Below are 27,202 nucleotides of genomic sequence, written 5' to 3' on the forward strand. Positions count from 1 at the left end.
ACCAGAAAATATATAGATGAATTTTAAAAAAGTTACAAGATAAAAAGTTAAAACAAATACATCTCACAACAAATAAAAAAGGGTAAACTAGAGTGTTTTTAGCATTGCATCTCCAGAGCATAGCTGTCTGACATCCAGAGGAAGACATTTCCAAAGTTTAGATGCCCAAAATGAAAAATCTAGCTCACCAACCGTCTCTTTCTTGACCTTAGGTACAATCAAAAAACACTTTCTGAGAATAGAGGGAACAAGAAGGTACACACATGTTGATAAAATCATTTAATTAAAAATGAGCAAGTCCATGATGACCAGAATCTCTGAGGCATGTTTGTGACATTTTGTTGGATGTGTGTTATAAGACAGTTCTTGTTCTGCCAAGTACTGTCAGGGTGTACCTAATAAAGTGGCCAGTGGCGTGTTCTACTTAGTTTATTTATCCATTGATTTACCATCTGATGTGAACAGAAGAGTCTAATGCTGCTAAGGCTTAGTGGTTCCACAGCAGAACTCAGTCACACAGCTTGACCTGAAAACCTTGGGGCAGAACCTCTTACACTGGAGACATTTTCACATTTGTTTCCTCAAAAAGGTTTTTCAAACTACTGCGACGAGACTTGGACACCCATGCAGTGTCTACTTCTCCATGTCTATGTAAAGATCAACCAACATCAGGATTCTGGGTCATCAGTGGCTATAATTTCATGATAGGAGTCATTGCTGCCCACATGGTCATCACACATCACAGGAAGTTATATCCTGCTGCTTTCAAAATAAAACTCTTTACATTTGAACCTTTATCTTATTTTTAGGTATCACCACAGACTTATATAAAAGATCCTCACTTTAGTTTCAGCTGCTTGTGAGTAAATACAAGTAAAAATGTAATTAACAATGATTAAAACAATGCAATAAAGGTTAACTAAAGCAAGAGGTTCAATTCCTGGCATGGGGTCTTTCTGCATGAAGTTTGCATGTGGCTGATGCCTAACTCCAGCAGCCATTGGTCAAGAGGCGAGGTAAACCCTAGACAGGTCTCTGGTCCATACCATAGAACTTGAATTGTATAGATCAGGGGTCACCAACCTTTTTGAAACTGAGCGCTACTTCATTGGTGTTGTGTGATACGGTGGGCTACCAGTACTGACTTTTGAAGTAGAAGAGTCAGAGTTCCTTTTGGCTTTATGTAAAATAAAATTTTCATGCTTTGTTGTAGTTATTTTCATTTTTAAATGTATATAAATGTAAGTGTGAATAAACAGGAAGAGTAACAGAATAAAATAAAGTTTTAGATGCTGCTCACTGGTGGATTGTGGCCACCACAAGTAGTCCTAAGAGACTACTTGTGGTGGCCACAGGCACCATGTTAGTGACCCCTGGTATAGATATATTAGTTATGATGCATAATTACCCAAGGGGAATGCTGTTACAGCATTATTCGTATTTCACAGCTAAATCTCACATATAATTATCCTGGTTTTAGAATAACAGAAGTATGTTAAAATAGTTATTTTATTAGGAACATTATTGTATTTCATTCAGATAAAAAATATTTAGAGAAAATACTAATAATGATCAGAAACATATTTAAGATGCATCGATTTGTGTGCTTGAAACTATTTTTTTCGTCTGATTCTTTTGTGTGGTCCATCTTCACAGTCCTCAAAAAATAATAATCATCATCTTTATTTGTAATTCCAATTTTTGGACATTTCATTGAAATCTGGCCCCTGCATTTGACCCATTCCTGTGCAGTGGGCTGCTACTCAGGTACCTAGGGGAGCATTCTGGGACTAAGGGTCTTCCTCAGGGACCCAAAACGACAGACTGTGGGGAATTTGAACCTGACAATTTGCAGCCTTCTCAGGACAAAAGCACTCTTCCCTAACCACAAGGCCACCAATCCTCAAAATGATAATAATCATCTTTATTTGTCATTGCAATGAAATGTGTCCTCTGCATTTAACCCTTCCCTTAGGCAGCACCACTGGGCTGTACCTGGAGAGCATTATGGGGCTAAGGCTTTTGCTCAGGGATCTGAAATAGCAGACTGTGGGATGAAGAACTTGTAGCCTTTCTAGGATGTAAATACCTTCTTCAAAACACACAACTATAACTCCCCACCTGTAAAACTACTACAACTGTAGTGTGCATATAATAACCAGACTGTATGTATATATATATATATATATATATATATATATATATATATATATATATATATATATATATATATATATATATATATATTGGCTTTAAGCTTTTTGGACTTTTTTTTTTTTTTTTTTTTGCATTTCAGAGATATTTTCTTTCAAAGAGTCCACCTGGGAGGTTCAGTTAGGTTTCTGCAGTAACAATGTCTTGATGTGCTGCAAAACTTTCAGGTTTATCTTCTTTTTTCTCGTGTTATGTTACACAGAGTAACAAACAAAACAACAACAAAAATTTGACGTGTTTATGAATATAACACGTACTAGACAAAGATGAGACAACTCAGAGGCGGGTCTGCTTATTTCCTGAAACATGAGGCTTTTATTTTGATAATATCTTCCGGAAGTGATTTCCTACGCTTGACCGAGTGATTCAGCCGCAGAGAAACGGAGCGCAGCTTCATCTCTGCGCAGTTTCTGATCCTGCCCCAGAAACCAGCTGCCGGACCCGGATCAGCATAGCAAAATAGACTTTGGACCAGGCGGAACCGAACCTACCAAGCTGATTCGAAAGGAGCCGGGCCAAAATCAAGGCAGATACAGCAGACAGGCGGCTTCATCTCCTCCTGCAGACTGAGCGGAGTCTTCCTCATCACCGGTACGAACCGATTCTTTTGGTCTGACCGATCAGCGCGTGTCCGTGTCCGTGCGTGTCTCTGTGCGCGTGGGGGCCACTCCCATCCAGCAGATCTACCTGAAGACGCACTGATCAGGTGATCACAGCATCCTTCATCTGACCGGAAACACACGTGTGTGTGTGTGTGTGTGTGTGTGTGTGTGTGTGTGTGTGTGTGTGTGTGTGTGTGTGTGTGTGTGTGTGTGTGTGTGATGACAAAAGCCTGGTGGATTTTAAACGAAACTCTAAAGAATTGACTGATGGATCAATATTCAGCCTTATGACGTAGCGACTTGTTCCATAAGTAACTAAATAAAGAAAAAAATATGTTTCCTGGTAAAAAATAAAGATAAAGAAGTGTTTGTTTTGATTTAAAGCAAGAAATAGGTTCTGTTTTGCGAAATGATCAAAGATGTCATTGATAAAAAGAAGATCCGGTCTCCATATTTGCTTGTTTTTCATATTTCTACATTATTCATAAATAATCTGACCCAATCTGTATAATCTGATTGAATTTGACTTTGGAAAGTGCCTTGAGATGACACGTTTCATGAATTGGCGCTATATAAATAAAATGTAATTGAATTGACTAAATCATATTAAAATCATTGTGGTTTTAATAAAGACAAAATAAAAAAACAAGTAGGCTATGTATAATAAAAATTAATAAATGCAGATCATAAAAACTTACTTAGACCTTACTTTCCATTTGAAATCTCAACGGTGTGTCTGGATTAGAATGGACTCAATGACTATGCCAGGAACATAAGAAGGAAACAGGGCACTTAAAGCTGTAAAATGATACAATATATTTTAAAAAGTGTTATTTATTTAACTTGAATTGAGGAGCTATTTAAAAATAAATATTGTATTTTTGGGCCCCAGGCCCCACAGCCTGCCCTGTCAGCAATGAGTGTTCCTGTCTGTAAATACATTTTATTATTTTATTTCAGAGTCAGCAGAGATGAGAGGGTCCCATTCAGACTAACCTGATCCAGGATCAGTGATGTGGGCTCAGTTTCTGCAGCGACCCAACATGGCTGCCTCCGCGCTGACCGTGTGTGTGCTTGTCCTGCTACTGGCTGGGATCAGAGGTCAGTATGTAAAACACAGCATCATCATCATCATCATCATCAGACACAGAACAGCTCACAGTTTCCACCATCTGTAGGCCTGACAGCTCCCTTTGTCTATATCTGATGCTAACATCTCCATCATCCTCACATCCTGCCTTCAGGGTGTTAACCAGTGAGACCAGCAGAGTAAAACTGGTTTATTACATCATTACTGATCCACAGCTCAGACTGAAACCATCTGGTTCTGCTCATCTTTCCTCATATCTTGTTCTGCCATATCAAACTGGATGATCAGCAGAGGGTCTAGATGAGGATTTCTGTGCACAGTTGGGTCCAAAATGTATGATAGTGTGAGAGGTCCTTCACAAGGAGGTTCTGCTGTTATATTGTTCTGATGGGAGTGTAAGGAGGTTCTGGGTGAGCAGTGGAAACGGATTTGCCAGCAGTACTTAACCAGAATAATTTCAAGCAGGACTTGCCGCAATAACTTTGTACCAAAGATTTAACAGAAGCATATTGGGAGCATCGTGCCGGCATGGCGTGATCCTGATGTCTGTAGCTTCATCTTTGTCTCAGAGTAATGTCAGGTTATGTCCGTGGCTGCATGTTACTGTTGGTGTGTATCAGGATTATTAGTCCTGCTGATCTACAGAGCATGGTGAGAGTTCAGGAGAACATCTCAGGGATGCAGATATACTTTCCAGCTGGATCCTGAAAGAAGATTCCAGATTTACTGTGATCCATCAATGTTCTAACAGGTCATTTAGACCAATGATTACAAAAGTTGGGGTAAGAACCCCACTTGGGGTCATGAATCAACAAGTATGGGGTCTTGAGACCCTTTAAAGAAATGAAACTAAACAACAAAAATGATAAAGGTGAAGCAAATTTATGATATTGTTTTTAAAGATATAAAAACACCACACGTTGGAAATAGACAAAATTAAACACATTGGCTGTTGATGCTATTTGCATTACTATTATAATATCCATTATTTATTTTGCAGAAATGTTTGTAAACTCAACCAATAATCTGCATCATGAGTCCATTCTGGTACTATTTTGTGTGTCAATAACAAAAAGGTTTGGAAACTTGTGGTTTAGAGCATCGCCGCCTCCTCATAAAGTGCAAAGATGGTGAAATAAACACCTGGTTTTGGTTATCCTAACGAGAATGGCCACCATTTTCCCCCAGATATTTTTCAGACATATTTCCAGATATTCAGAGAATTAAAGGAATTCCTGAAAATGACTTTCTTTAGTTTTCTCTTTCTGGTGTTCATAAAAGTGATTGTTTGTTCCAGGTTCAGATCTGATGAGAACTACTAGTAACTTTCAGGGAAAATAATGGCAAAAATCTGTATTTACTATCTTTAAATAATTTTTGAGGATTAAGATTAGATAAGATTAGATGACGAGTTTCTGTCATGTTTTTATAAGTTGACTGAAGTCAAACTGAGACCCAGTGAGGTGTTTGCTGTTATTCCTCACTGACGAGTGTTGATTCAGTTACCAACATCACATAAGCATCAGTTTCTGTAACAGACTCTGATGCTTGAAGTCTGAAGCTGTGGCAGCGTTTTTTCTTTCAGGCCCACATTCCTGAAGTGTTTGTTCAGTTCCTGCAGCTCCTGATGAACACGCTTCGCCTCTCTTCCTGTCTATTCCTGAATTGTGACGCTCAGAGAGTCGTCGGGCGGTCTGAGCCGGTCCCGTTGTTGTTTTGATGGCGCTGATAAAACCCTCCACCCTCGGCTCATTGTGGCTGCTGGCAGACTAAACACTGAGACTCTGCTGGCTCCGACTGCTCAGGGAGGACATATACACACACACACACACACACACACACACACACACACACACACACACACACACACACACACACACACACACACACACAAACTCTCTGTCAGGTTCCTTCAGGAGCCCTTTTAAAACATAACTCATTTACTTTGTTGCAGTTTGAGGTTTTAGCCACTAGATGGCAGCAAAACAACAGACTGACCCAATGATTATTTACAACCGTTGGCTATCTAAAGTAAATTATTTTCTATTGCTGTAATAATCCCATCTTTTAACCAGCGTTTTTTTTTTATCTATGCTGTTCCCTCATAGGTTTATTCTTTTATTCTGCTGCTCTTAGTCTTTTTTATAAGTTTACTTTGTTGAAAATTATGTTTCTGTCAGGCGTTGGCAACTCTACTGAAGTAGGCAAGGCAAGGCAGATTTATTTATATAGCACATTTCAGTACAGAGACAATGCAAAGTACTATACATGATTAAAATATAGGAAAATAAAACAGAATCAAAGCAAGCAGGAATAAAATGCAGAAACAAAATAGAACATGGGAAAATAGAAATTAAAAGCAAACAAGTAAAAATAGTTGGAATACAAAGTAAACTAATTATATTTCAGTAATACAGTTCTATTAGAACAGTCGAAGGCAATTCTAAACAAATGTGTTTTTAATCTTGATTTAAAGGAACTCAGGCTTTCAGCACTTTTACAGTTTTCTGGAAGTTTTTTCCAGATAAGTGGAGCATAGGAACTAAATGCTGCTTCTCCATGTTTGTTTCTGGTTCTGGTTCTGGTTCTGCAGAGTACGCTGGAGCCAGAAGACCTTAGTGGTCTGGAGGGTTGATGCACTGATAACAAGTCTGTGATGTATTTAGGAGCTAAGCCATTCAGCGATTTATACACTAACAGAAGGATTTTAAAGTCTATTCTCTGAGATACAGGGAGCCAGTGGAAGGACTTAAGAACTGGGGTTATGTGCTCTACTTTCTTAGTCTTAGTGAGGACGAGGGCAGCAGCGTTCTGGATCGGCTGCAGCTGTCTGATCCACTTTTTAGGCACACCTGTGAAAACGTCATTGTAGTAATCAGTTCTACTAAATATAAACACATGGATTAGTTTTTCCAGATCCTGCTGAGACATCAGTCCTTTAATCCTGGAAATGTTCTTCAGGTGATAGAAAGCTGACCTTGTAATTGTCTTTAGATGCTTTTGGAGGTTCAGGTCTGAGTCCATCACTACACCCAGATTTCAGGCCTGATCAGTGGTTCCTAGCTGAAGCGACTGAAGCTGTGTCCTAACTTTTGATCTCTCCTCTATTGGTCCAAAGATTATTACTTCAGTTTTGTTTTTATTCAATTGAAGAAAAAAAAACATTTTTCCACCCTGTTGGTTAAAGAACACCCTCAGGAACAGTGAAGTAGGTTACAAAGCTGACTGTCTCAGATTCAGTTTGTTAAAGTGCGTCTCAGTATAAGTTGTTGTTCCGTATAAAGTGTCTTGTGAGACGTGTCGTTAGATCATCAGATTAACAATGTTGACATAAAGTAACTACAGCAGCCTCAGGCCTCCGATGTTCAGACTCGCCTCTCAGCCTCAGAAATAAAACCTTATCCGATGCTGTCAGTGTTTAGAGTCGCTGGGATCTGAGAGAGTTTGGAGTTCATCTAACTTTCTGTCAGTCCTTCATACCAGCATGATGAATGGAGGCTTTATTGTTGATTCCCAAATATATCTTCTAACATATATGCTGATCCAACATAACACTGAGACATAACACTGTGTTGGTCCTGCCACTGCTAAGACAGCCCTGACCGCTCAGGGTATGAACTACATTAGCACTAAAGATGTTTTGTGATATCTGGCACCAAGTTAGCAGCAGATTCTTTAAGGTTTGTAAGCGCCTGTATGGATCGAAGTTGTGTGTCCAGAACACCCTACAGATGCTTAATGGGTTTGAGATTGGAGGAATTTGGAGGCTAAGCCAGCAACTCAAACTTGTTCTTGTGCTTCAAATCTTTCTCGGTTTGTGGTCAGAAGCATCATCCTGACGAAGGAGTCCACGGCCACCATAAAATGTAGTTTCAATGAACTAGGAGTACATGTTTTGCTACAATCTATCTTTGGTAGGTAGAGTGAGTTTAAAGCAGCATCCGCTAGAATAACATAATGCAGGGTTTCCTTGCAGAACATTGTCTAAAACATCCGATTGCCACCTGATGCCACGTGTTGCACAGGTAAGAGGTACGCAATCACATGGTGATCCATGTGAGTTAAGAAAAAGGATGATTTTGCAGACCAGTATACTAGAAGTAGTCCAGTTCTGATACTCAAAGGCTCATTGCTATTACTTTAAGTTGGGGACAAGGGTCAGCATGGGCAACCAGGATGCTCTGCATTAACAAAGCTCCACATACAACTTTCTATGATGGACTCTGCACTCTGATTCTGACAGAAAGCTCATATGGTGGTTCAGAAACCATGGACCATTGTTCCAACCAGCATCAATTAGCCTTGTCCATTTATCTGAGCTCACATTAGGGCTATTCACTCATTCATATAATAAATATTTTGATATATAGATACATAATCTGCAGCTTCCTCTGTTTGCAGGTTTGCAGTTGGAGGACAGAGAGGAGAGAATCTGCGCATTCACCAACAGCCTTAAGGGGGCGGAGCCTGTATCCACCAATGAGCTGCGAGGAGAGGTGCAGGAGAATGGCACAATTCGCTGCAGTCGCGGCTCCCGCTGCTATGCATTGTGGGAAAGACAAGCAGACGGGGAGATGCAGCTGCTGAACCAAGGTCAGGAACGTTCAGGGATGTTCCTCCTTTCAGGTTTTGTGTAATTTGAACCAGAAAAGAATCCTAATGAAATAAATTCTGGTTCAAATTGGGTTCTGGTTGACCCAGAAGGTCATAATCTTTTAGCCCATCTAACTTTCACTGTTTGGAAAATTAGTAAACAAAGAAAAATTTAAATAAACAGATAATGTCAGACTATCTGTGATTATTTAGATTACCAATTAGTCACTTGTCCCCCAAACTTTTTAAGACATAGAATTAACTCTGGGAATAAATTATTTGGATTTGTCTGATTTTATTCTGACAGCTTCAACATATTTTTATTATTAATTTCCCTGTTAGCTACTATCAGATCAGTTCATTGTTTTCAGAGCTTATAAAGGTTAGAGGTGAAATATGTTAGGAGGAAAAACTCTCAGTAAAGCAGTCTGCTGCTGTGAAGCTACAGACCATCAAACCGCTGTATGATCCTAATGTAGATAAAATACTCCATTCAAATCAGGAGTAGAGTTTATCATTTATATCAAAAAATGTCTGTGAAAATATAACTTTATTAGAAGTGGTGTAAATTAACTGAACCTTAAAGAAAGAGCTACAAAACCTCAGCGAGCTTCCAGCAGCTTCTCAGAGTCTTGACCTCAGGTTTACTCACATTAGGAGGAATTATGGGATGGAGTAATCTGATTTCCTCTCATTCAGGAAGCTCCAGTGTTCCTGTGGAGGAAACAAGGGAGATAATAAAAGAATGACTGTAGCTGTTTTCATTTCAACATGAAATCACTGCTGGTGTTTAGGAACTTCCAGGTCATTTCACTTAGTTTTTCCTCAGTCATTCAGTTCTGCTCTGTTATTATTACTGCTTAAACTTTTACACATGTTGCTTTGTTTCAACCACAAACATCAAAGTATCCTATTTTGATTATACATGGCAGGTGAACAAAATTTAGTTTATAACAGGGAAGAGGAAGGAAATAATGTGGTTCTCAGTGAAATTCTGAAAAGTGACACAATTTCACTAAAATCATAGCTGCAAGTCTTTTGAGGTCTGTCCAAACTGACTTGGTATATTTAGAGGCTGATACTTTTTTATTTAAATTAGCAAATTAGCTCAAACTGAATCAGATTACGTGGAGTCGCTCCATTGTAGCCCAGGCTGTGTGTTCAGGGTCTTCCACATGTTTGTGTTTCTCCAAACAGAACTTCTATAAATTTCTTTCAACAACGGCTTCCACCTTGTTCAATAAAGGCCAGATATGTACGAATAATAGTCGTACCTGAGCAGTAGATCTCTGTGGATCCTCCAGAGATGCCATGGGCCGTATGGCTGCTTTTGTCTGTTTAGGTCGGCGGCCATGTTGATTTAGGTTTGCAGTTACAAACTGTTCCCACAGTTTTCGGACGACAGATTGAACAGATCTCTGTGAGGAGTTTAGAGGTTAAGATATTGTTTTATGACTTTCTTTAAAGTTCTCCACAGCCTCCTCCCTTAGTCTGCTTGGTCCCTAGGCCTTCATGAAGCTGTTTCTTCTCTAATGTTCTTCAGCAAACCTCTGAGACCAGAAACAGAACATCTTGATGTATTCAGAGATTAAATTACACCGTGATGGACTCTATTTACTAATTAGGTGACCTTTGAAGACAGCTGGTTGCACTGGATTTTATTTAGAAGCATCAGATTAATGGTGTGAATAAAAATGCACACCTCACTCTTGAAATTATTGATAGAAAAGCAAATGTATCAGTGTCCTTTATTTAAATTAATCACTACTCCGGGTTGGTCTGCCATGTAAAATTACAATAGAGGTGTATAATTGTGAGGTTAACATTTTAGAAAGCTCAGTGGGTATGAATCCTTTTTCACGGCACTGCAGATGAGCTGCAGCCTTTTAGATCCAGAGGTGGACCAGATGTTTTCAGCTGGTAATAATATGGAGCTAATCCACCAGGGACAGCAAAGCAGCTCATAATGTTAGAGCTGTTTGATTAAAGGCCCATTTCTCCTGCTGGAGTTTATCTGGCATAAAACTTCACTTTTAATGTCAGATTTTATCTTTTAAGTTTTATTGTGTTTTAATGAATTGTTCTGTTGCTCTGCATTTGTTTAACCTTTACTACTCAAAGCCTGTAGTAAAACTGACTTTTTCAACTCAGACTCTGCGGAAACTGAAACCTTTATAATCTTTGTCATTTAACATGTTTTTGTTGAATGTTATTTATTTAGCTCCAATTCACAACTCATGTCATCTCAAGGCTCTTTACAAAGTCAAATGCAATCAAATCCTCCATGTTGGTCGTCTGCATACCACATAATATCTGTAAATAAGTTACCTCACCTACATGTTTGACTGTGAAAAGAGAATAGTTCAGCCATTTGACACCAGCTAGATAAACTGCTGTATTTCCCTCCAGGCTGCTGGATGCATGTGGGCAACCATCAGGAGTGTTATGGCGACCGCTGCATCCTGGTGACAGCGACTCCGTCTCAGATGCAGAAAGCCAGCTACCGTTTCTGCTGCTGCAGCCACGACCTCTGCAACACTAATTACACTGAAGCTCCGCCCACCGCCGACACGCCCGCCCTGAGGCCGATGAGGAGAGACGACCTCAGCCTCAGTCACACAGGTGAGCTCTGTCCAGAACCATCACAGGTTCATCGCTGCCTGTTGTCGGGAAGATTGACTGAAGCAGGATAAACTGTAAGGAGAGTCTGTTCAGATTCAAAGTAAAGTACAGGGATAATCACTGTAGGACTGGACGTTTATCATCTTCAGATCTAGAATGACCTGATTCAGAATTAGGTCCAGAATCTATTTTCTGATCCAAAATGTCTTAAAAAAACTTTTGAGAGTGAGTAAATGCTCAGTACTGAAGTTTTTTGTTTTTTTTTAGCAATAGGCACTGTCACAAAAGGGTTTTCTTCTTTACGTTTACAACAAACGTATGTGCTAATTTTTTTTTGCTTTGTTTTGTTTTACAAATGTAATATTTAACAGAGATGAGAGAATTTACAAAGATATTAGATAAATCCAGTCATTAAATGTGCCATTAACATTGCTGAAAATCTTATAGGGCCCCAGGATGCCATTTCTCACAATAGTTTTCATAGAATGACAACTATTTCTGGGTAACTTTTAAGCTTTTTAGCTGCTTTAATGTTAAAGGGCCTTCCAAATCCATTAATTATCTTAATTTTGGTGTGTGTAAAGAGGCTTTTTATTTGTTGAAGCATAAAAATGACTAAATCAAGTTCAAGACAACATTTACAGTTGAAGTTAAAATTCCTGTAAAATAAGACTTCAGCCTGTGTTTTATTGTCTGCCACCAAAGTGGCTTAGATTCATAAAGTGTTGTCAGCAGAAAGCACCATTTATTTTGATGGTAAGTTGAAAGCAAAAAATAAAATTAAATAAAAGAGGCTTGCTCATTTTTAGTTGTGCCTGACCTTTGACCTTGTCTGTGAACCAGATTCCATCCTTTAAGGTAAAGTTTCTCAACCCCTAAATTAGAACCTACAGGTGAGTTTGCTGTGAGAACACCTTTAGGAAAACTGTAAAAACAAGTTTATTTACAGGCAGAGGAACAAAATATAATTCTTCTGGATGGATTTTACCTCCAGCTCTGAAAACATAGATTTGAATCAGATGTATTCATGCAGCTGACCTGAGCTCTTCTGAATCTGATGTTTCTGATGCTAAATTATTCTGTTCGCTGGTTTATTCAGGATCCTTCAAATCTAAGATCACAGCAAACATCACAATTTGAACAACTTAAGCTGATGTGATCAACGATGTCATCTATCCACAGATCGGCAGCTGACGGTGAAGGAGACGGCTCTGGTTGCCCTGGTTACTGTTGCTATAGCAGCGCTCCTCATCATGGCGATGTTCCTGGGATACCGCATGATGAAAAGTAAATACACTGAAACAGCTTTTATAATAAACAAAACTGTTAATGTGGAGGGATTATAGATAATGTTTTTCCTTAACACAGAGGTCCTGCTGTGTTTGACTAACTTGATCTGTGCAGTGAAAAAAACTAATTATTTATAGTAATTATTAATATGATTAAAAATGATCAAATGCAGATAAAACAGTTCAGGAAAACTGGCAAAGTTATAATTTTATTGAGCTGAGTTGGTCCCATAAATGTTGAGTAAATTCTACAGTTTCTTGTCTTTCAGTTGGTATAAAACTGAATAAAATTATGAAACTAACATACAAACACATTTATTTACTATTATTTATTTTATGATGAAGATATATAAAAAATAAAGCAAAAATGTGGGTTTTTAAGACATCTTTGGAGTCTCAGACTTAAGAAGACAGACTACCTGGTTGCTTTCATTTCCTGATATATGATCAGGATTCCTGTCTTGTTGGTTTTTAAAACAAGAAACTTTGTGGAACTGCGCAGATTAGAGAGGCAGAAAAAGATGAGAACTGTCCTGAGAATGTCCTATTAGGCAAATAAGAAGAAAACTGTCTAATTAAATTAGAGATTGGAATTATTACTTTAATTATACAAAATACTTTGCTATTTCTAAAAGTTTAGTACAATTATTTCCATTTTAATTCATTATAGGTGCAGTTGAGTTTTCAGGTGTCAGGTAGGGTTTTACTCATTAGATTACTAGAAGATTACTGCTGTTTATACCTTTAAGAGGCCTTGGAAAAATTAGATTTATGAGATACTTATGGTGAATAATAGTTCTGCAACCAGTAGCTGATCTTCTCCTGTCGTTGTGTGCATCCAGGGAAGCAGAAGCATGGTCTGTCTGCTGTGAACATGATGGAGGCAGCAAACTCAGAATCAGTTGTGGACCTTGACAACCTGAAGCTGCTGGAGGTATTTTTTGTAGTTTTTGTGCTGACTAGTCGTCCTAAGAACAAAATGCTTTCTCTACATTCAGAATAATTGTCTTACGTATGTTTTGGACATCCTTTACTCAACTCTGTTGCTGTGAACCCCTTTCTTCCAATTTTTAAAATCACATTATACACTAACAGAATAATCTAACATAAATCTTGCTGCAGTTTTTCCTACATTAAAATGATTCAGATCTATGCAGAGTATTAATTTTGCCTCTGTCCAGCCCTTTTCCATAAACAAGTGAAGATTAACTCCTTATCAGCAGTGGAGAAAATCTTTTTTTAAAGACCCGCTTCTTCCTGCTCTCTGGCAGCTGATTGGTCGAGGCCGCTATGGATCTGTGTTTCGCGGCTCTCTGAACGAGCGCTGCGTGGCCGTTAAAGTCTTCAGCTCCGCTAACCGTCCGAACTTCTCCAACGAGCGCTTTATCTACCGGCTGCCTCTGCTGCAGCAGCACGACAACATCGCCCGCTTCCTGGCTGCCGACGAGAAGACGACAGCCGAGGGCCGACCAGAGTTCCTGATCCTCATGGAGTACTACCCACATGTGAGCTGGAGAAAAGTGAAAGAAATTACTGACGTAAAGTAATGAATGTTGGGCAACAAGAAAACAGAATATAGCAACACATTAAATAGAGGTGGACCAGATCTAAAACAATCTAGTTTTTAAATCAATATAAAGGAAAAAAAAATTGGTATCGACTCCATTAAAGGAAACTTCAACATAATTCAACCGCATGACCTTTCTTTAGTTTATGATTTGATTATTTTTTATCTTTAACACACTAAAATCAATAATTAAAACTGTATAAACTTGGGTTTAATTTTTGCACTGGTCCTGGTCAACATTTATAAAGTGGCGATGTGGACAGACAAGAAAAATCCTAATTCCTAGATGTCTACTCTATAGACTGGCACCAGAATAATAAGTTGATTTAAACTGCTTCCTGTCTCCCGCTGGAATCATTGTGGAATCTCTGGTGCTAACCAGAGCTTCTCTGACGTTATACTTTTCACCCTTTAATCAGGAGAAAATATGTATCCCATAAATCCTAACGGTGTGAAACAGCCTCTGCAACCTCAAGTGTTGTTGTGGTTCAGCTGTTCTGTTCAAACCCATAAACTCCTGTGGTTCACCCTTCCTCCAGTCTTTGTGCTGGGAGATGGTGCCGCCATGTCTGTTTCCTGTCTGGAGCCTCCACCACACACACATACATGTCTTTATGCCATTGTGAGGTCAGTTATTTAATAAAATCAACAGAGGTCGACGTAAAAAAAACAAAATCTGTATAAAACCTTTTATCAGGAGTATCACATATCACATGAAATATGTTGATGGAGTGCACAAAAACGGTTTAAACCATTAAACCAGAACAGACTGATCTGTATGTTTAAATCTTATTCATATAAATCATTTAAAAAAAAGAAAGCAGAAACAGGTGTTTTTAATACTTGAGAGGACTTTGCTTTGGCTTTCTGAACCAACATAGTTGCACATCTTACCTAATGAGGAAAACCCTCACAGACTGTTATCTGTATGTTTGCTCAAAAGCACAAACAGAGTTGCCTTCCTGTTTATTGCCGTTCTCTCCATGCACTCTGTGCTTGTTACACGCTGAGGCGGTGTGACGTCTGTCTGGGTTTTTATGCATTCCTTTGCAGCTGTCAGACAGTCATTAACGTGTCTGCTCACAATCTGTAACCCAGAATGTAAAAAAACAAGCACAGGAACACCCACACGTCTGGGTTTTCCTCAGAACATGGACTCTGAAACCTGGACACCAAGTCTGAGCTGCTTTTAAAGGAACAAACAGCTGGATGTTTGTTCATAAACACGTAAAGCTGAGGAGAACTTTAAGAGTTGTCTGGATTCAGATGTCATGCTTGAGACTTTAGTAGACTTCAGAAAACACATTTTATTTGTCCAGTTGTCTTTGTTTTTTTTAATATCATCCATCCATTTTCTACATGGTATATCAGAATCAGAATCAGACGTACTTTAATAATCCCAGAGGGAAATTACTTTTGTTACATATATCCTGGACAGGGGCCCAGTCTTTCACAGAATAATGCAGAGACAGGACAGAAAATCATCCACACACTCACCAGGGCAATTCAGAGTGAGTGTTCGTGGAGAACCAGAGAGAACCCAAGCATGCAGGGAGAGAACAGCAACCTCTTTGCTGAAAGGCCTTTTCCCCTGAAGTTGGACCCTGAGCTTTCTTTCTGCAAGGCTACGCAGCTGCAACACCCCTCTGTGCAGTGAAGACATGAAAATTTTATGCAGGCTGGGATTCAAACTCAGAACCTCTTTGCTACAAGGCAACAGTAAATGCAACAACATTGCAGCCTGACAAACTAAATCCAAATCAGGTAATTTGATCACTCAGATTTTCACAGTTACACAGGTCATAGTTTATAAATCCAGATGTTGTTCAATGATAAAATGAACAATACTGAATTAAAGACACGGGAGCACAAATGACCTCCAATCGTTCCTCAGTTTCTACAATCACAGCAGCAGCTACTGGTCCATTTTTGATCACAAACACATCTCAAAATGGTTCCAACACTTGAATCTAATAAATTCAAACTACATCCGGTGCCTAATAATTTGTTATGTAACTCTTATTACCCAATTATGGAACAACCTCCCTCTGCACATAAGAGAGGCTCATTCACTGCCGACATTTAAAACTTGCCTTAAAACCCACCTTTATTATTAGTTTTTTATTAGTTTTTTTTAACACTATTAAGACTTAGTTTTCTATTTAAATTGGTTTTATTGTTTCTTTTAAGTGTGTATTTTAGTTCTTAAATGGATGTGTTTTAGTTTGTTGCGATGCACAGCACTGTCTTTGGTTCCAGCTGTTTTCAGCTGTTGGTTGTTTATAAGTGCTTTATAAATAAAGATGTTATAGTAGGGTTATTACTTAAAGTGTAATTTAAATAATATAACTTTTCCCAACTGTTTAGCTAAAACCTTAAATATCTAAATTAAACCTGATTGTTTTATTATTCTTTTGAACAACCCTGCAGAAACATTTATGACTATCGTCTAAAAATACTATAATAAAAAGTTGCATGACTATTTTAATTGGTTTTAAAATGCTCACCCCTTCATATGGTGAGATCAGAAAAAAGTCCACAGTTTTCTGGGAACAAGTCCAGTAAAAATCTTTGCCAGAGTTCAGAAACAGTTGGCAGTTTTTCCGTTTTCTCAGCGTGATCCAAACGGTTCCGCAACAATCTGCTCTAAAAGGAGCTAAGCGTTTATAGTGATAAACTAATGAGCTGTTTATGATTCTCTTTAAAACTCCTGAAAAATTCTGGTCTACAAACTTAAACGCTTTTTTCTTATGTCTTGAACAGTGTCTCAAAGGTACGGACTGCATATAGATCACAAGTTACTATCAATAACAAGTTGCATATCAATACCTCCAACATTTAACAGGATTTCTGTGCCCTGAGGAGTCATTCGGTTTCTCCCTTTTCAAGATAATGCTGTTTGGAAACAAAAAATAGTTGCATTTGAACAATTCCTCAGAAATCCTGAATAAACAGTATAGGATGAACTAAGATGCACACATCTGTTATTGTAAAATATCTGATAAAAACAGCGGTATTCATATCATTAGATAAAACATTGGAAAGAGTTATTGAAACTTTTTATCAGTTTGAAGAGCGGAGAGAAACATGTCTGGCTGAATTTCAGGGCTAAACAAAGCAGTTCTTCTAACATATGTAACGTGTTGATGTGTCTCAGGGCTGTCTGTCTCAGTACCTGTCTCTGCACACCGTGGACTGGCTGACCTGCTGCAGGATGGCCCACGGCGTGACCAGAGGACTCGCCTTCCTGCACACTGAACTCTACAGAGGAGGTAAGAAGTCCTTATTACATCCAAACATGCAGGAACGGGTCCATGATGCTAAACCAGCTGCAGTCTGAAGCATCCATTGAGCTGACAGGCGGTTTGGGAACTATTTTCTGTGGCGGATGAATTTCTGAGAGGAGAATCAGGGAGAGCAGGATGGTTTGTGTGGGAGAAAAACAATCTGTGTTTTCATGGTGATGGAGACAGACATCAGTCAGTGAGAGTGTTTTTGACAGCTTTGATCAAACAGAGCTTGGTGTCAGACGGAGAGGAGACAACGCTGCTCAGCTCAGGATTCTGCTTCATTCTCACAGAGAGCATTCAGGAGAGGATTTATAAAGTAGTGCCAACGCCTCTATCTGTTGTCTTTTTACACCAGATTTACAAAGCAGATTGGACTAAGCACCTGCAGATGCAAACATGAACTTCAGCAGCTGGAAGCAGATTGCAGCTGGTTTTATGTGACATTACTTTTTCAGTTGCTTGAGTGGGAAGAAAATGCTTCATTTCATAAATTTTATGAGATTGTTTTAAGACAACAAATCTTTATGGTGATTTTTTTTAAACGCACAAAAAATATTACACTGGTAATTAGTTTGCATTTATTTATTGTTGCTGTGAAACACACAAAAGAAAAAGTGGAGTTGGTATAAATCATCACTGTCCTTCAGTTATAAATATTCAGTTCTTATGGCATTTCCTTGTTGGCTCTCATTAAAAGAACTTTAAACCACAGCAAAGCTGTAATATAGTCGAGTGGTTTTTAACTTGTAACTTAGTGAGAATCTTAGTAAATATTGATACACCTAATAGAGAGGGGAAATATATTATCGGAGATAAAATATAATAATAAGGATTTATAATGACAACAAATCCTTTACTGATGTTGTTTGTAACGTCTGGAAACTCTTAGTCTGATTGGTGACTGTTACATCTGCTGTTTGAACTGATTTTCCTTATATAGGAAATTTTTGACCAATCTGTATAATCTGACCCAATCTGTATAATATGATTGAACTTGACTTTGTAAAGTGCCTTGAGATGACATGTTTCATGATTTGGCGCTATATAAATAAAATTGAATTGAATTGAATTGAATTTTCCACTGTTGGTGTCATAAGAGAGTTTATCAATTTTGCATTTACATTTTAAATTTAATATATTTATTTGGCAGCAAGTAAGCTTAATTTTTTTTTTTTAGTTTTATGATGTTTGTACATTTCTGTCTGTGTGCGGCGATAGATAACCTAAAAAACTGGGATTCGTTTCTAAAAGCTTTTTATCCTGCCGTTACTCATAAGCAATAAAAACCACTTGGGATTTGAAGGCCAGCTTTTTGTTGTTTGTCTTTTTTCTGCTTTCTTCAGGGTTTGCTGGGTTGAATTTGCTGCAATGGTCGTGGTTTCAGCTCCTGCTTGACTTTCACAATCATGTCATGAGAATTTTTTTTTTCTGCTTTACTGTGAAAACTTTTTTTTAAAATGTAATCCAAAAATAGCAGCAGATACTTGTCTGGTGCTGTTTAACCAAAGAAAACATTTCCTAAATCAAAAAATAAAAGTTTTGTTTTTAAATAATTACAAAAATCTACTGTTAGTGTTCCTGTGGAAATGCTGTTGAATCACGCTTCTGTTAGAGGTTATTGTAGGATAAAAACTCTTATTTAGAAAATAAAACATTAAGTATTTCCCTCAGACCAGTTATTAAACCTGATACCTGAACTCACCTGTTCTGTCTTTCCTCACTCAGACCAGTACAAACCCCCCGTGGCCCACAGAGACCTGACCAGCAGGAACGTTCTGGTCCGATCCGATCTGTCCTGCGTCCTCGCCGACTTCGGCTTGTCCATGAAGCTGACAGGAACCAGAACCTGTCGGCCTGGAGACGATGACACCATGGCCATATCTGAGGTCAGGTCACGTGACTGAACGGTGGTTAAGGTGAGCGGGATCATTTGGGCGGAGCTAACGGGTTGTGTTTGCAGGTGGGGACGGTGCGGTACATGTCCCCGGAGGTTCTGGGAGGAGCTCTGAACCTCAGAGACTGTGAATCGGCTCTGAAGCAGGTGGACGTGTACGCGCTGGGTCTGCTGTACTGGGAGAGCTTCAGGAGGTGCTCCGACCTGTTTCCAGGTAACCCCTGATCCCTCCTGTCCTTCCTGACCACGGCCCGCTCAGTCAGACTCACTGTGAATGCTTCGTGTGTTCAGGTGAAGCCGTTCCAGAGTACCAGCTGGCTTTCCAGGCCGAAGTCGGGAATCATCCGAGCTTCGAGGACATGCAGATCCTGGTGGTCCGGGAGAAACACAGACCCAGATTCCCTGAAGTCTGGAAGGAGAACAGCCTGGTCAGAGTTCCTGATTAGCTTTCTGTGTTCATGTTGACTCCTAACATCCTGAAGTCAGGGTGGAAAGGCCCGTCAGGACGTCTAATTTATTTCTGTTTAAAGTGACAGAGTCAGATAACAGAAAGTTTCAGCTTTCTTTTATCTGGTTCAGTCTGCAGCTGCTGTTTGCTGCTAATTTTCTGTGTGGTGTGATGTAGGCTCTGCGGGCCCTGAAGGAGACCATGGAGGACTGCTGGGACCAGGACGCTGAGGCCCGACTTACGGCTCAGTGTGCTGAGGAACGGCTGGCTGACCTGATCATTCTGAGCCCTCATACCGCGCTCCACAACCACAGGTACAGACCACCAACACACCTGTAACACACAGGTAACACAGCCACAGGTGTATGTGCAAAGCCACTGGGTTCCCCCGAGAAAAAAGGTAAAAATAACAGTTTGGAGTATAAAGCGTGTATATATTTATGTTATTTGTACACATATATTTACATAAAATGCATCAAAAGGGATTTGTTTTCAATTTCAGACCCTCCTAAAGTGATCCATGCTGGGTCTAAATCTGACGTTACTTTAACTTCCCACTGCTGGCAGTCAAGTTTTCTCTAAACTAAACATCCCTACTGAAGACCCAAAATCAGCTGATCTAAAATAACGCTATAGATGTTACATAATATAAAATAAATGAAACCAATTTTAGCTTTTTTTCTTGAGAATTTCTACACAGTACAGAATGTCTGAGGCAGTCTTTAAAGGTCTGAAAACAAGCTTTATTTTATAATTTTTCTTTTTTTAAGTATATAGAAATAAAAACTGAAAACTATTTCTTATTCCCAGTTAAAGATAAAAATCTGAATTTCTGAGAAATAAAGTATTTTTTTTACATCGATTTATATTTATTATCTTTATCTTTCATTTTCCATATTACAATAGGAGTTTTTGATCACCTCACTGTTCATCTGTTCGAAGGCCTTTTTCAATTATGAAAGCGATTCTCAGTGCTACACAGCCAGACAGGACATGGTTAAAAAAAAGGTTTAAAAACAGTTTTGAACTGAAAAAATTATAGAAACCCTGCTGAGGCTGGATGGTTAACTAAGTTGGGAACTTAGAGCAGCCTTTTAGGTGTTTAACAGGTCAGTGATTGTTGGACACATTTCCTCTCATGAATGAGTATTTTAAAAGCTCTATTAAAATAATAATAGTTATAAGACATTAGTGCACGGCCACAGGTACAGACTGCTGCTGACAAACCTGTGTATGATTCCCTCCTCTGCAGGTCGGACATCTCTTTAGACGGTAATGAGCCTTGATCTGATTCAGGTGTTGGAGAATAGACACATCTAAAAGTTGTAGGATAGTGACTATTGAGGCCTGGAGTTGGACAGCGCTTGTTTACTGATGCACACATCCATATTGCTCTCACATACTGAAATAAAAGCCAATCTTTCTAGTTATTATGATATGAATCACACCCTGCTATCAACAAAAGGTGGCACGTTATGATTACAGCTTTGCTTTAATATTAATATGAGATTATTACAGATTTTCTCTTCTCTAACTGGCTGACTCACACAGCAGCCATAAAGTTCCTGCTTTCTGTCCTCAGGAATCTGTCTCACAGCTGCTGGACTCCCCAGGTTGGCTCCTCTTCCTGCTACATCGAGGATCTCCGGGTGGGCGTGGTCAAGAATCTCCAGGGAGATGGGCATCCAGCATCGGTTGTCAGGACGACCATGAGTGGAGCAGAAGGTGGAGAGAAGAACAGGAACTGCATCAACCAGCAACGGCAGCAGGTAGAAGCTCAGCAGGTGACACATTAAACTCAAACCCTGATTGAAGACTTTTCTGACTACTTTCTCCATTTTTTTCTGTCAGATTCAAGCTCGTCCGGCCGCCTCAGACTGCAGCGTGATGACCTCCAGCAGCCTGAGGACAGACTCTGTCCTCTGCAGCGTCTCTGACCTAAACGGTAACTCACTGAACTCTGGAGCCTAAAACTGAAAAAAACATCAGATAAAGTAGGGCTGGACGCTAATTTAATAACAATATATATCGAATGATAGACGTATATTGATGATAGAAAAAAGGGTAAATGAAAAGTTAAATAGAAGAACACTTTTCCTTCCTTTTTGTATTATAATCATGTAGGTTAATATTACAGTCATTACATCCTCCCAACCAATCACAACGCAGACCTAGGAACACTCCGCCCCCTTCAAAGTGTTTCAAGTTCTTTTTTTCTTTTTTTAAAACTCGCAGTTTTGGTAAAAAGTTGATTAAAGGGTTGAGTTTAAATTCAGTGTTCTGTATCTACAAATAGGTTGCTAAGCAACAACATAAAATGGCCAGGGCTGCACTTAAAATTTATATTTTGAGTTTGTTGATAATTATCGATCAACATGATTTCTATTTTATCGTTGTGCTTTTTTTCTATATTGTCCAGCCTACATTTTTTTACTATAACTCCTGTCCTGTAGGGGGCGCTGCACCCAGTGTTCCTGTCTGTCTGCAGCTCACAGAGGCAGACCTGGAGGCCTCCAAGCTAGACCCAAAACAGGTACTAATACTTTAGAGGAACTAATACTTTAGTTCCTCTTCAGTTCCTCCTCCTCCTCCTCCTCCTTCCAAACAAACATCTGTAAACATCTGTGTTTGCAGGTCCAGAAAAACCTGAGAAAAACCTCTCAGGAAAACCTGATGGAACATTCTCAGAAGCAGTTTGGATCAGTACCACAAACCTCCCTCCTGCATCACAGCATGGAGGTAAAACCTCTCAGTTACACTCTGTACCGGAGGAGCTGCTGCTGAACGCTGTAACACCTGTTCTGTTCATCCTGCAGGTCACCAGTCAGGAGGAACCAGGACCTCCCGCCTCCATCCAGCCGCTCCCCAAGCAGCAGAACCTCCCCCAAAGGCCCACCAGCCTCCACCTGCTCCCCAAACCCAGCGAGTCCCGACAGAAGCCGGGAAGGCTCAGGTCGACCCACCGACAGGTATCACCCCCCATGATCTGATCAGAGAGAATCAGACCAATCAGGTTCCTCACAGTCCAGGCAGCAGTAACATGGGGCGTAAACCTTGTATAGATAAAATGTATAAATCTGATGATCAGCTCTCTTGAGTCAGTAGGATGCTGAGCTCAGCCGTAATGTTTCCAATGACTGTGAGGTTTGTATTATCAGCCAATCAGAGAGCTCGTTAATCAGCCAATCAGAAAAAGCTCCTCTGCAGGTGTCCGTCTGATTCTTTTATGCCTCAGTAACCCAGGATCTCCTGTGTTCCAGGTGGAGACAGGTGTGGCCAAGATGAACGCAGTTATCCCACCTGTAGAGCCACACCTGGTTACCACGGTTACCAAGATGAGGAGCAGCGCTGCAAACGGGCCTGAAGTCCTCTGTGCCTCCAGCAGCCACAGCTCCGGTGTTCCCGTCCTGGTGACCAATAAAACGAGAGGAGGAGGGAGAACAAACCCCGCAGGACCACAGGAGGAGGAGGAAGAGGATGGAGGAGGAAGGAGAGGAGGAGACGGAGACAACCAGCTGAACCTGAGTCTGAACTTCAGTCCTGATGAACATGAACCTCTGCTGAGGAGAGAGCAGCTTCCTGCTGAGAGCGACCCTCCTCCTCCTCATCATCATCACCACGGTCCACCGGGCCGAGCAGGAGGACGAGGATCCAACTCCAACAACAACAACAACCGGCTCGCCCTGGGCTCCGAGCTCCACCGGCCCGCAGAGGTCAGCGTTCCTGAACCAGAATCTAAGAGCATTGGACCTCCAGCTGCAGTCTCAGATATGAAACAGAACATGCTGCCGGTCCATTCTGCTGACAGAGGTGAAGGCTCAGATACAGAAACATATCAGAAAGAAGTTAAAACTCTGACAGAGGAAGGCTTTCTACCGGGCCTACAGGGACAGAACTCAGCTCCTGAAGCAACATTGTCCAACGTTCAGACTTCAGAACCATCGAAAGCTCCTCAGAACCCAGCTTTAGCAGAAGTTTCAGCTACAGGAGCCCCACCTCTGGACGTCTCCATCCTGGACTCTAAAGCTTTGGATCCTGCTCCTGCAGAAAGTCCGGCATCAGAACCGGCGGATCTGCAGAATCGACCTTCAGAACCTCAAACCGTAGGTCTGCTGCAGCCCCAGCTCAGGCAGACCAAAAATAGGAGGCCAGAGCGTCCCTGTTCCCTGGATCTGTCCTCCTCCTGCATCTCATCAGGTGGGTCAGCATCAAATGGTTCTGAGATGAATCACTGCTCCACACCCAATGATCCAGTCCACATTCCCCTAGCCACTTAAATGGATCAGTAGTTCTCCTCAGAACTTCCTCTCTGTTTTAGTCAGGTTCTGTTTTCAGAGGAATGTTGTTGTCATGGAGGGAGGTTCTGCTAAATGGTGGACCCACTGTGATCCATTTCCTTTTACTGAATGTATAAATAACAAAAATGACACACTTTAAGTCAGAAAAGCTGGTTTTAGCAGCAAAGAGCTGTTATCTCGACTCAGAGAGCAGGATGCTGGAGTAAAGATGACCAGGATTTCAACATCATGTCATGAATTCAGCTCCACCTCCTCCATCAGTCACTCTTTCAGCTTCTCAGGGTTTTTGGTTTTTGTTTCAGAGATCTGCAGGACCTGTCCGTCTTTCTCCGGCTGTTTCCTAATGACCCGTTCTCTTGTTCTCAGATGATGTTTCTGTGATGGACTATGGCAGTCTGAGCGCCACAGGAGAGAAGATCAAGCGGCGTGTGAAGACCCCATACACCCTGAAGAAGTGGCGTCCAGCCTCCTGGGTGGTCTCCACCGACAGGGACCTGGACCTGGAGTTTGAGTTCACCAGCAGTCAGGTCCAGGAGTCGTCTGGTCTCCACAGAGCAGGCGGCGCTGGTGTCCCTAGAATCAACCAGTCTAAGTCCAGCATGGCCGTGTTTCTGGTCGGAGGAGGAACCACGGCGACCACGACCTCCGAGCCGGACGGCATGACCCGGTTCTGAAGAGCCTGTGAGATCCAGAGATGTTTCCTTTTTTTTAATCGTTTTAACTTTTGTTGTTGGAGATAACGGTGATCTGTTCTGATGAAGAAACATCTGACAGAACTGATGCTGCAGCTTGGAGGAGGGATCATTTTCCACCATCATCAGCTGAGTTTCCATCAAATCTCTGAAACTCATCAGATGGAAACAGGAAGCAGCTCCCATCAGCAGGGAATAATGTGCTCAGTGTGCTCAGCAGGGGGCGCTGTGGACTACAAACCCACATGCTCAAAGATAAAATGGAGAGAAATCCACAGGACTTTACCCTGTAAGTGTGGAGCATGTTTGTTCTCTGGAAGCAGAAACAGACGATGAATCATTTGATTAAGTTCTTTATAAGTTTCTCTGAATATTATGCATAACCAACAGTGGCTGAGAAGGTCACTTTCTGAGGAAAAGATTCTCTGAATCCTAAACCCTTGCTGCTCACGTGAGATGACACCCCTCTTCTACTGAAAGGTAAAGCCCCATTCTGATTGGCCTTCCAGCTAGTGGGTGTGGCCATGTGTTTTTTTTAACCTACCTGAGTCACAGGCCTGCCCAGGAACCTGAATATCTGCAGCGTAGGACCAGCCTGCTGGTTTGGTTGCTGAAAACAACAAACACCAGTCCCCACTGGGTTTGTGACTGGCAGACTGAATCAAAGTCACAGTGGGTTTAATAAGATTTTTGACTTTCAAAAATAGCACACATTAGACCCGAACTCCTGTCCTGGTCCTGATGGCGAGTTCTGGTCCACTTCCTGTAGCTGCTAACATCCTGTTTGACCTTCTTGTTTAAGACTTCAGGGCCCTGGTCTGCAAAGCATTCTTATTGGCTGGTTCAGGCTGTTCAGCATCACAAAGCTGGTTTCCTTGTTATGTCTGTCGTCATGGTAACACGCTGGACACACAACCAGTCAGACTTATCACAGTAAATCCGCCTGCTGGACTGAGTGGTTCTTATCAAAACAGTGGGATTATTGCACAGAGATTCACTTTCTCTGACTGGTGACATCTGCAGCGTTTTAAAAATGTCAGATAAATTTGTCAGATAACCTTTAATCATTTAGCTGCCACATACATAAGTGTGTTAATTTTAACATTTTTCTTATTCCAACATTTTTTTTTACAAAACAGTGATGCTCAGAGAAAGCAACCCCTGGTTGGATTCACTCAGTTAACTAGTTTTTAAGCTTGATCTTCACTGTTTGGGTCATTTAAGCCAAGCCTGCTTTGTTCTGCAGGGCCCAAAGTTAACAAGCACAACAACAAGAAATCCTTCAGGATTTCTGAACAGAAAGAGGAACAGGTTGATTTGGCTGTGATGTAATTTCCTGTTACGAAATTCTGACTTCTGATGTAAAACCTAACACAGCACTAAATGCACGGTGACCAGGTTCTCCTCCGTTTTGTGGTGAAGATGTTCTGGATGTGCTCCTGTTCTAACTAACTTGACACTGTGACATAGAACAACTGGTTCTGAAGCAATGAGGCTGAAGTTCATGTCTAGTTTGGACCATTTACTTCTAGATCTCTGTGTCAGTAATAAGAGAAAAGGTCCACATGGACCTTTGCGCTTTCAGATCCAGAAATAGGCAGAAAATAAATATTAAATAATATGTGATATGGCCTGTGGCTGCACAGTGGCGTAGTGGGTAGCGCTGTTGCCTTGCAGCAAGAAGGTCCTGGGTTCAAGTACACCCCCGGGTCTTTCTGCATGGAGTTTGCATGTTCTCCCTGTGCATGCGTGGGTTCTCTCCGGGTACTCCGGCTTCCTCCCACAGACCAAAAACATGACTGTTAGGTTAATTGGCTTCTCCAAATTCTGGCGACCTGTCCAGGGTGTACCTGCCCCTTGAACACTGGAGATAGGCACCAGCACCCCTCGCGACCCCATGAGGGATGAGTGAGTAAGAAAATGGATGGATGGATGTGATCTGGCCAAACAGGAGCCTGAAGACATTTTCACACTCTGTGCCAATTTTCAGGCATAAAACGGATTAAGACTATTTTAACATTTCTAACCAATAAAGATGTAAAAACCTGCCAAACCAGAACCAGAACTGACCTGCATTTGACACAACTAAAGAGGATGAGGTCACACTCATACATTCAGTTTGATCCGGACTGAAGGAGCTGTTAAGAGGCTTCATGGTCTGATTCTGTTGTTTAGAAAGGATCAGAACCACTTTGTTGATCCAGTCAGCGGGAGCAGAGAGGCTTTGATCCAGTCATGATTTATTTCTTTAGGCACTTTAAACGTAGAGTTAGAGACTAATGAACACATGTTCACTTTTAGCAGTAAGAGCACCTAAGAAGTTACCCCCCCCCCCCTCCCCCCACCCCCAAGTACAGTCTGTTTGGATCAGATGACCAGAACACTGACTGCACTTCTGCTGGAGAATCCGTTGATTTTTACAGACTTTAAACAGAACTTCCTGGTGAGAACCAGAGAGAGGCACAACTAAAGTCTGAGGAGAAGTAACTATGGAGGAATAACAGCAGCTGGTGTTTTCCTTATAAGCCAGGAGGAGAACCTCTGATTGGGTCGGGTTACAGGTCCGATGAAGGCTGGACCCTGAGCAAGAGGGATAAAATTCA

General features: G+C 40.7%; 1 protein-coding gene across 1 annotated transcript; it reads left to right on the forward strand.

Annotated features, from left to right (window-relative positions):
* Positions 1-2,674: 2,674 nt before the first annotated feature.
* LOC105915540 (bone morphogenetic protein receptor type-2) lies at positions 2,675-26,219 on the forward strand. Its single transcript, XM_036138663.1, has 19 exons — positions 2,675-2,805; positions 3,777-3,917; positions 8,308-8,499; positions 10,909-11,121; positions 12,304-12,408; positions 13,253-13,344; positions 13,682-13,915; positions 17,135-17,249; positions 18,993-19,153; positions 19,228-19,375; positions 19,453-19,589; positions 19,787-19,923; positions 21,192-21,378; positions 21,461-21,554; positions 22,063-22,142; positions 22,244-22,348; positions 22,426-22,578; positions 22,870-23,806; positions 24,274-26,219. The coding sequence occupies exons 2-19, from the start codon at positions 3,830-3,832 to the stop codon at positions 24,579-24,581; spliced, it is 3,486 nt and encodes a 1,161-aa protein (XP_035994556.1). The 5' UTR covers positions 2,675-2,805; positions 3,777-3,829; the 3' UTR covers positions 24,582-26,219.
* Positions 26,220-27,202: the final 983 nt, after the last annotated feature.

The sequence above is a fragment of the Fundulus heteroclitus genome, chromosome 7 (assembly GCF_011125445.2).
Source record: "Fundulus heteroclitus isolate FHET01 chromosome 7, MU-UCD_Fhet_4.1, whole genome shotgun sequence".
Taxonomy (NCBI): Eukaryota; Metazoa; Chordata; class Actinopteri; order Cyprinodontiformes; family Fundulidae; genus Fundulus; species Fundulus heteroclitus.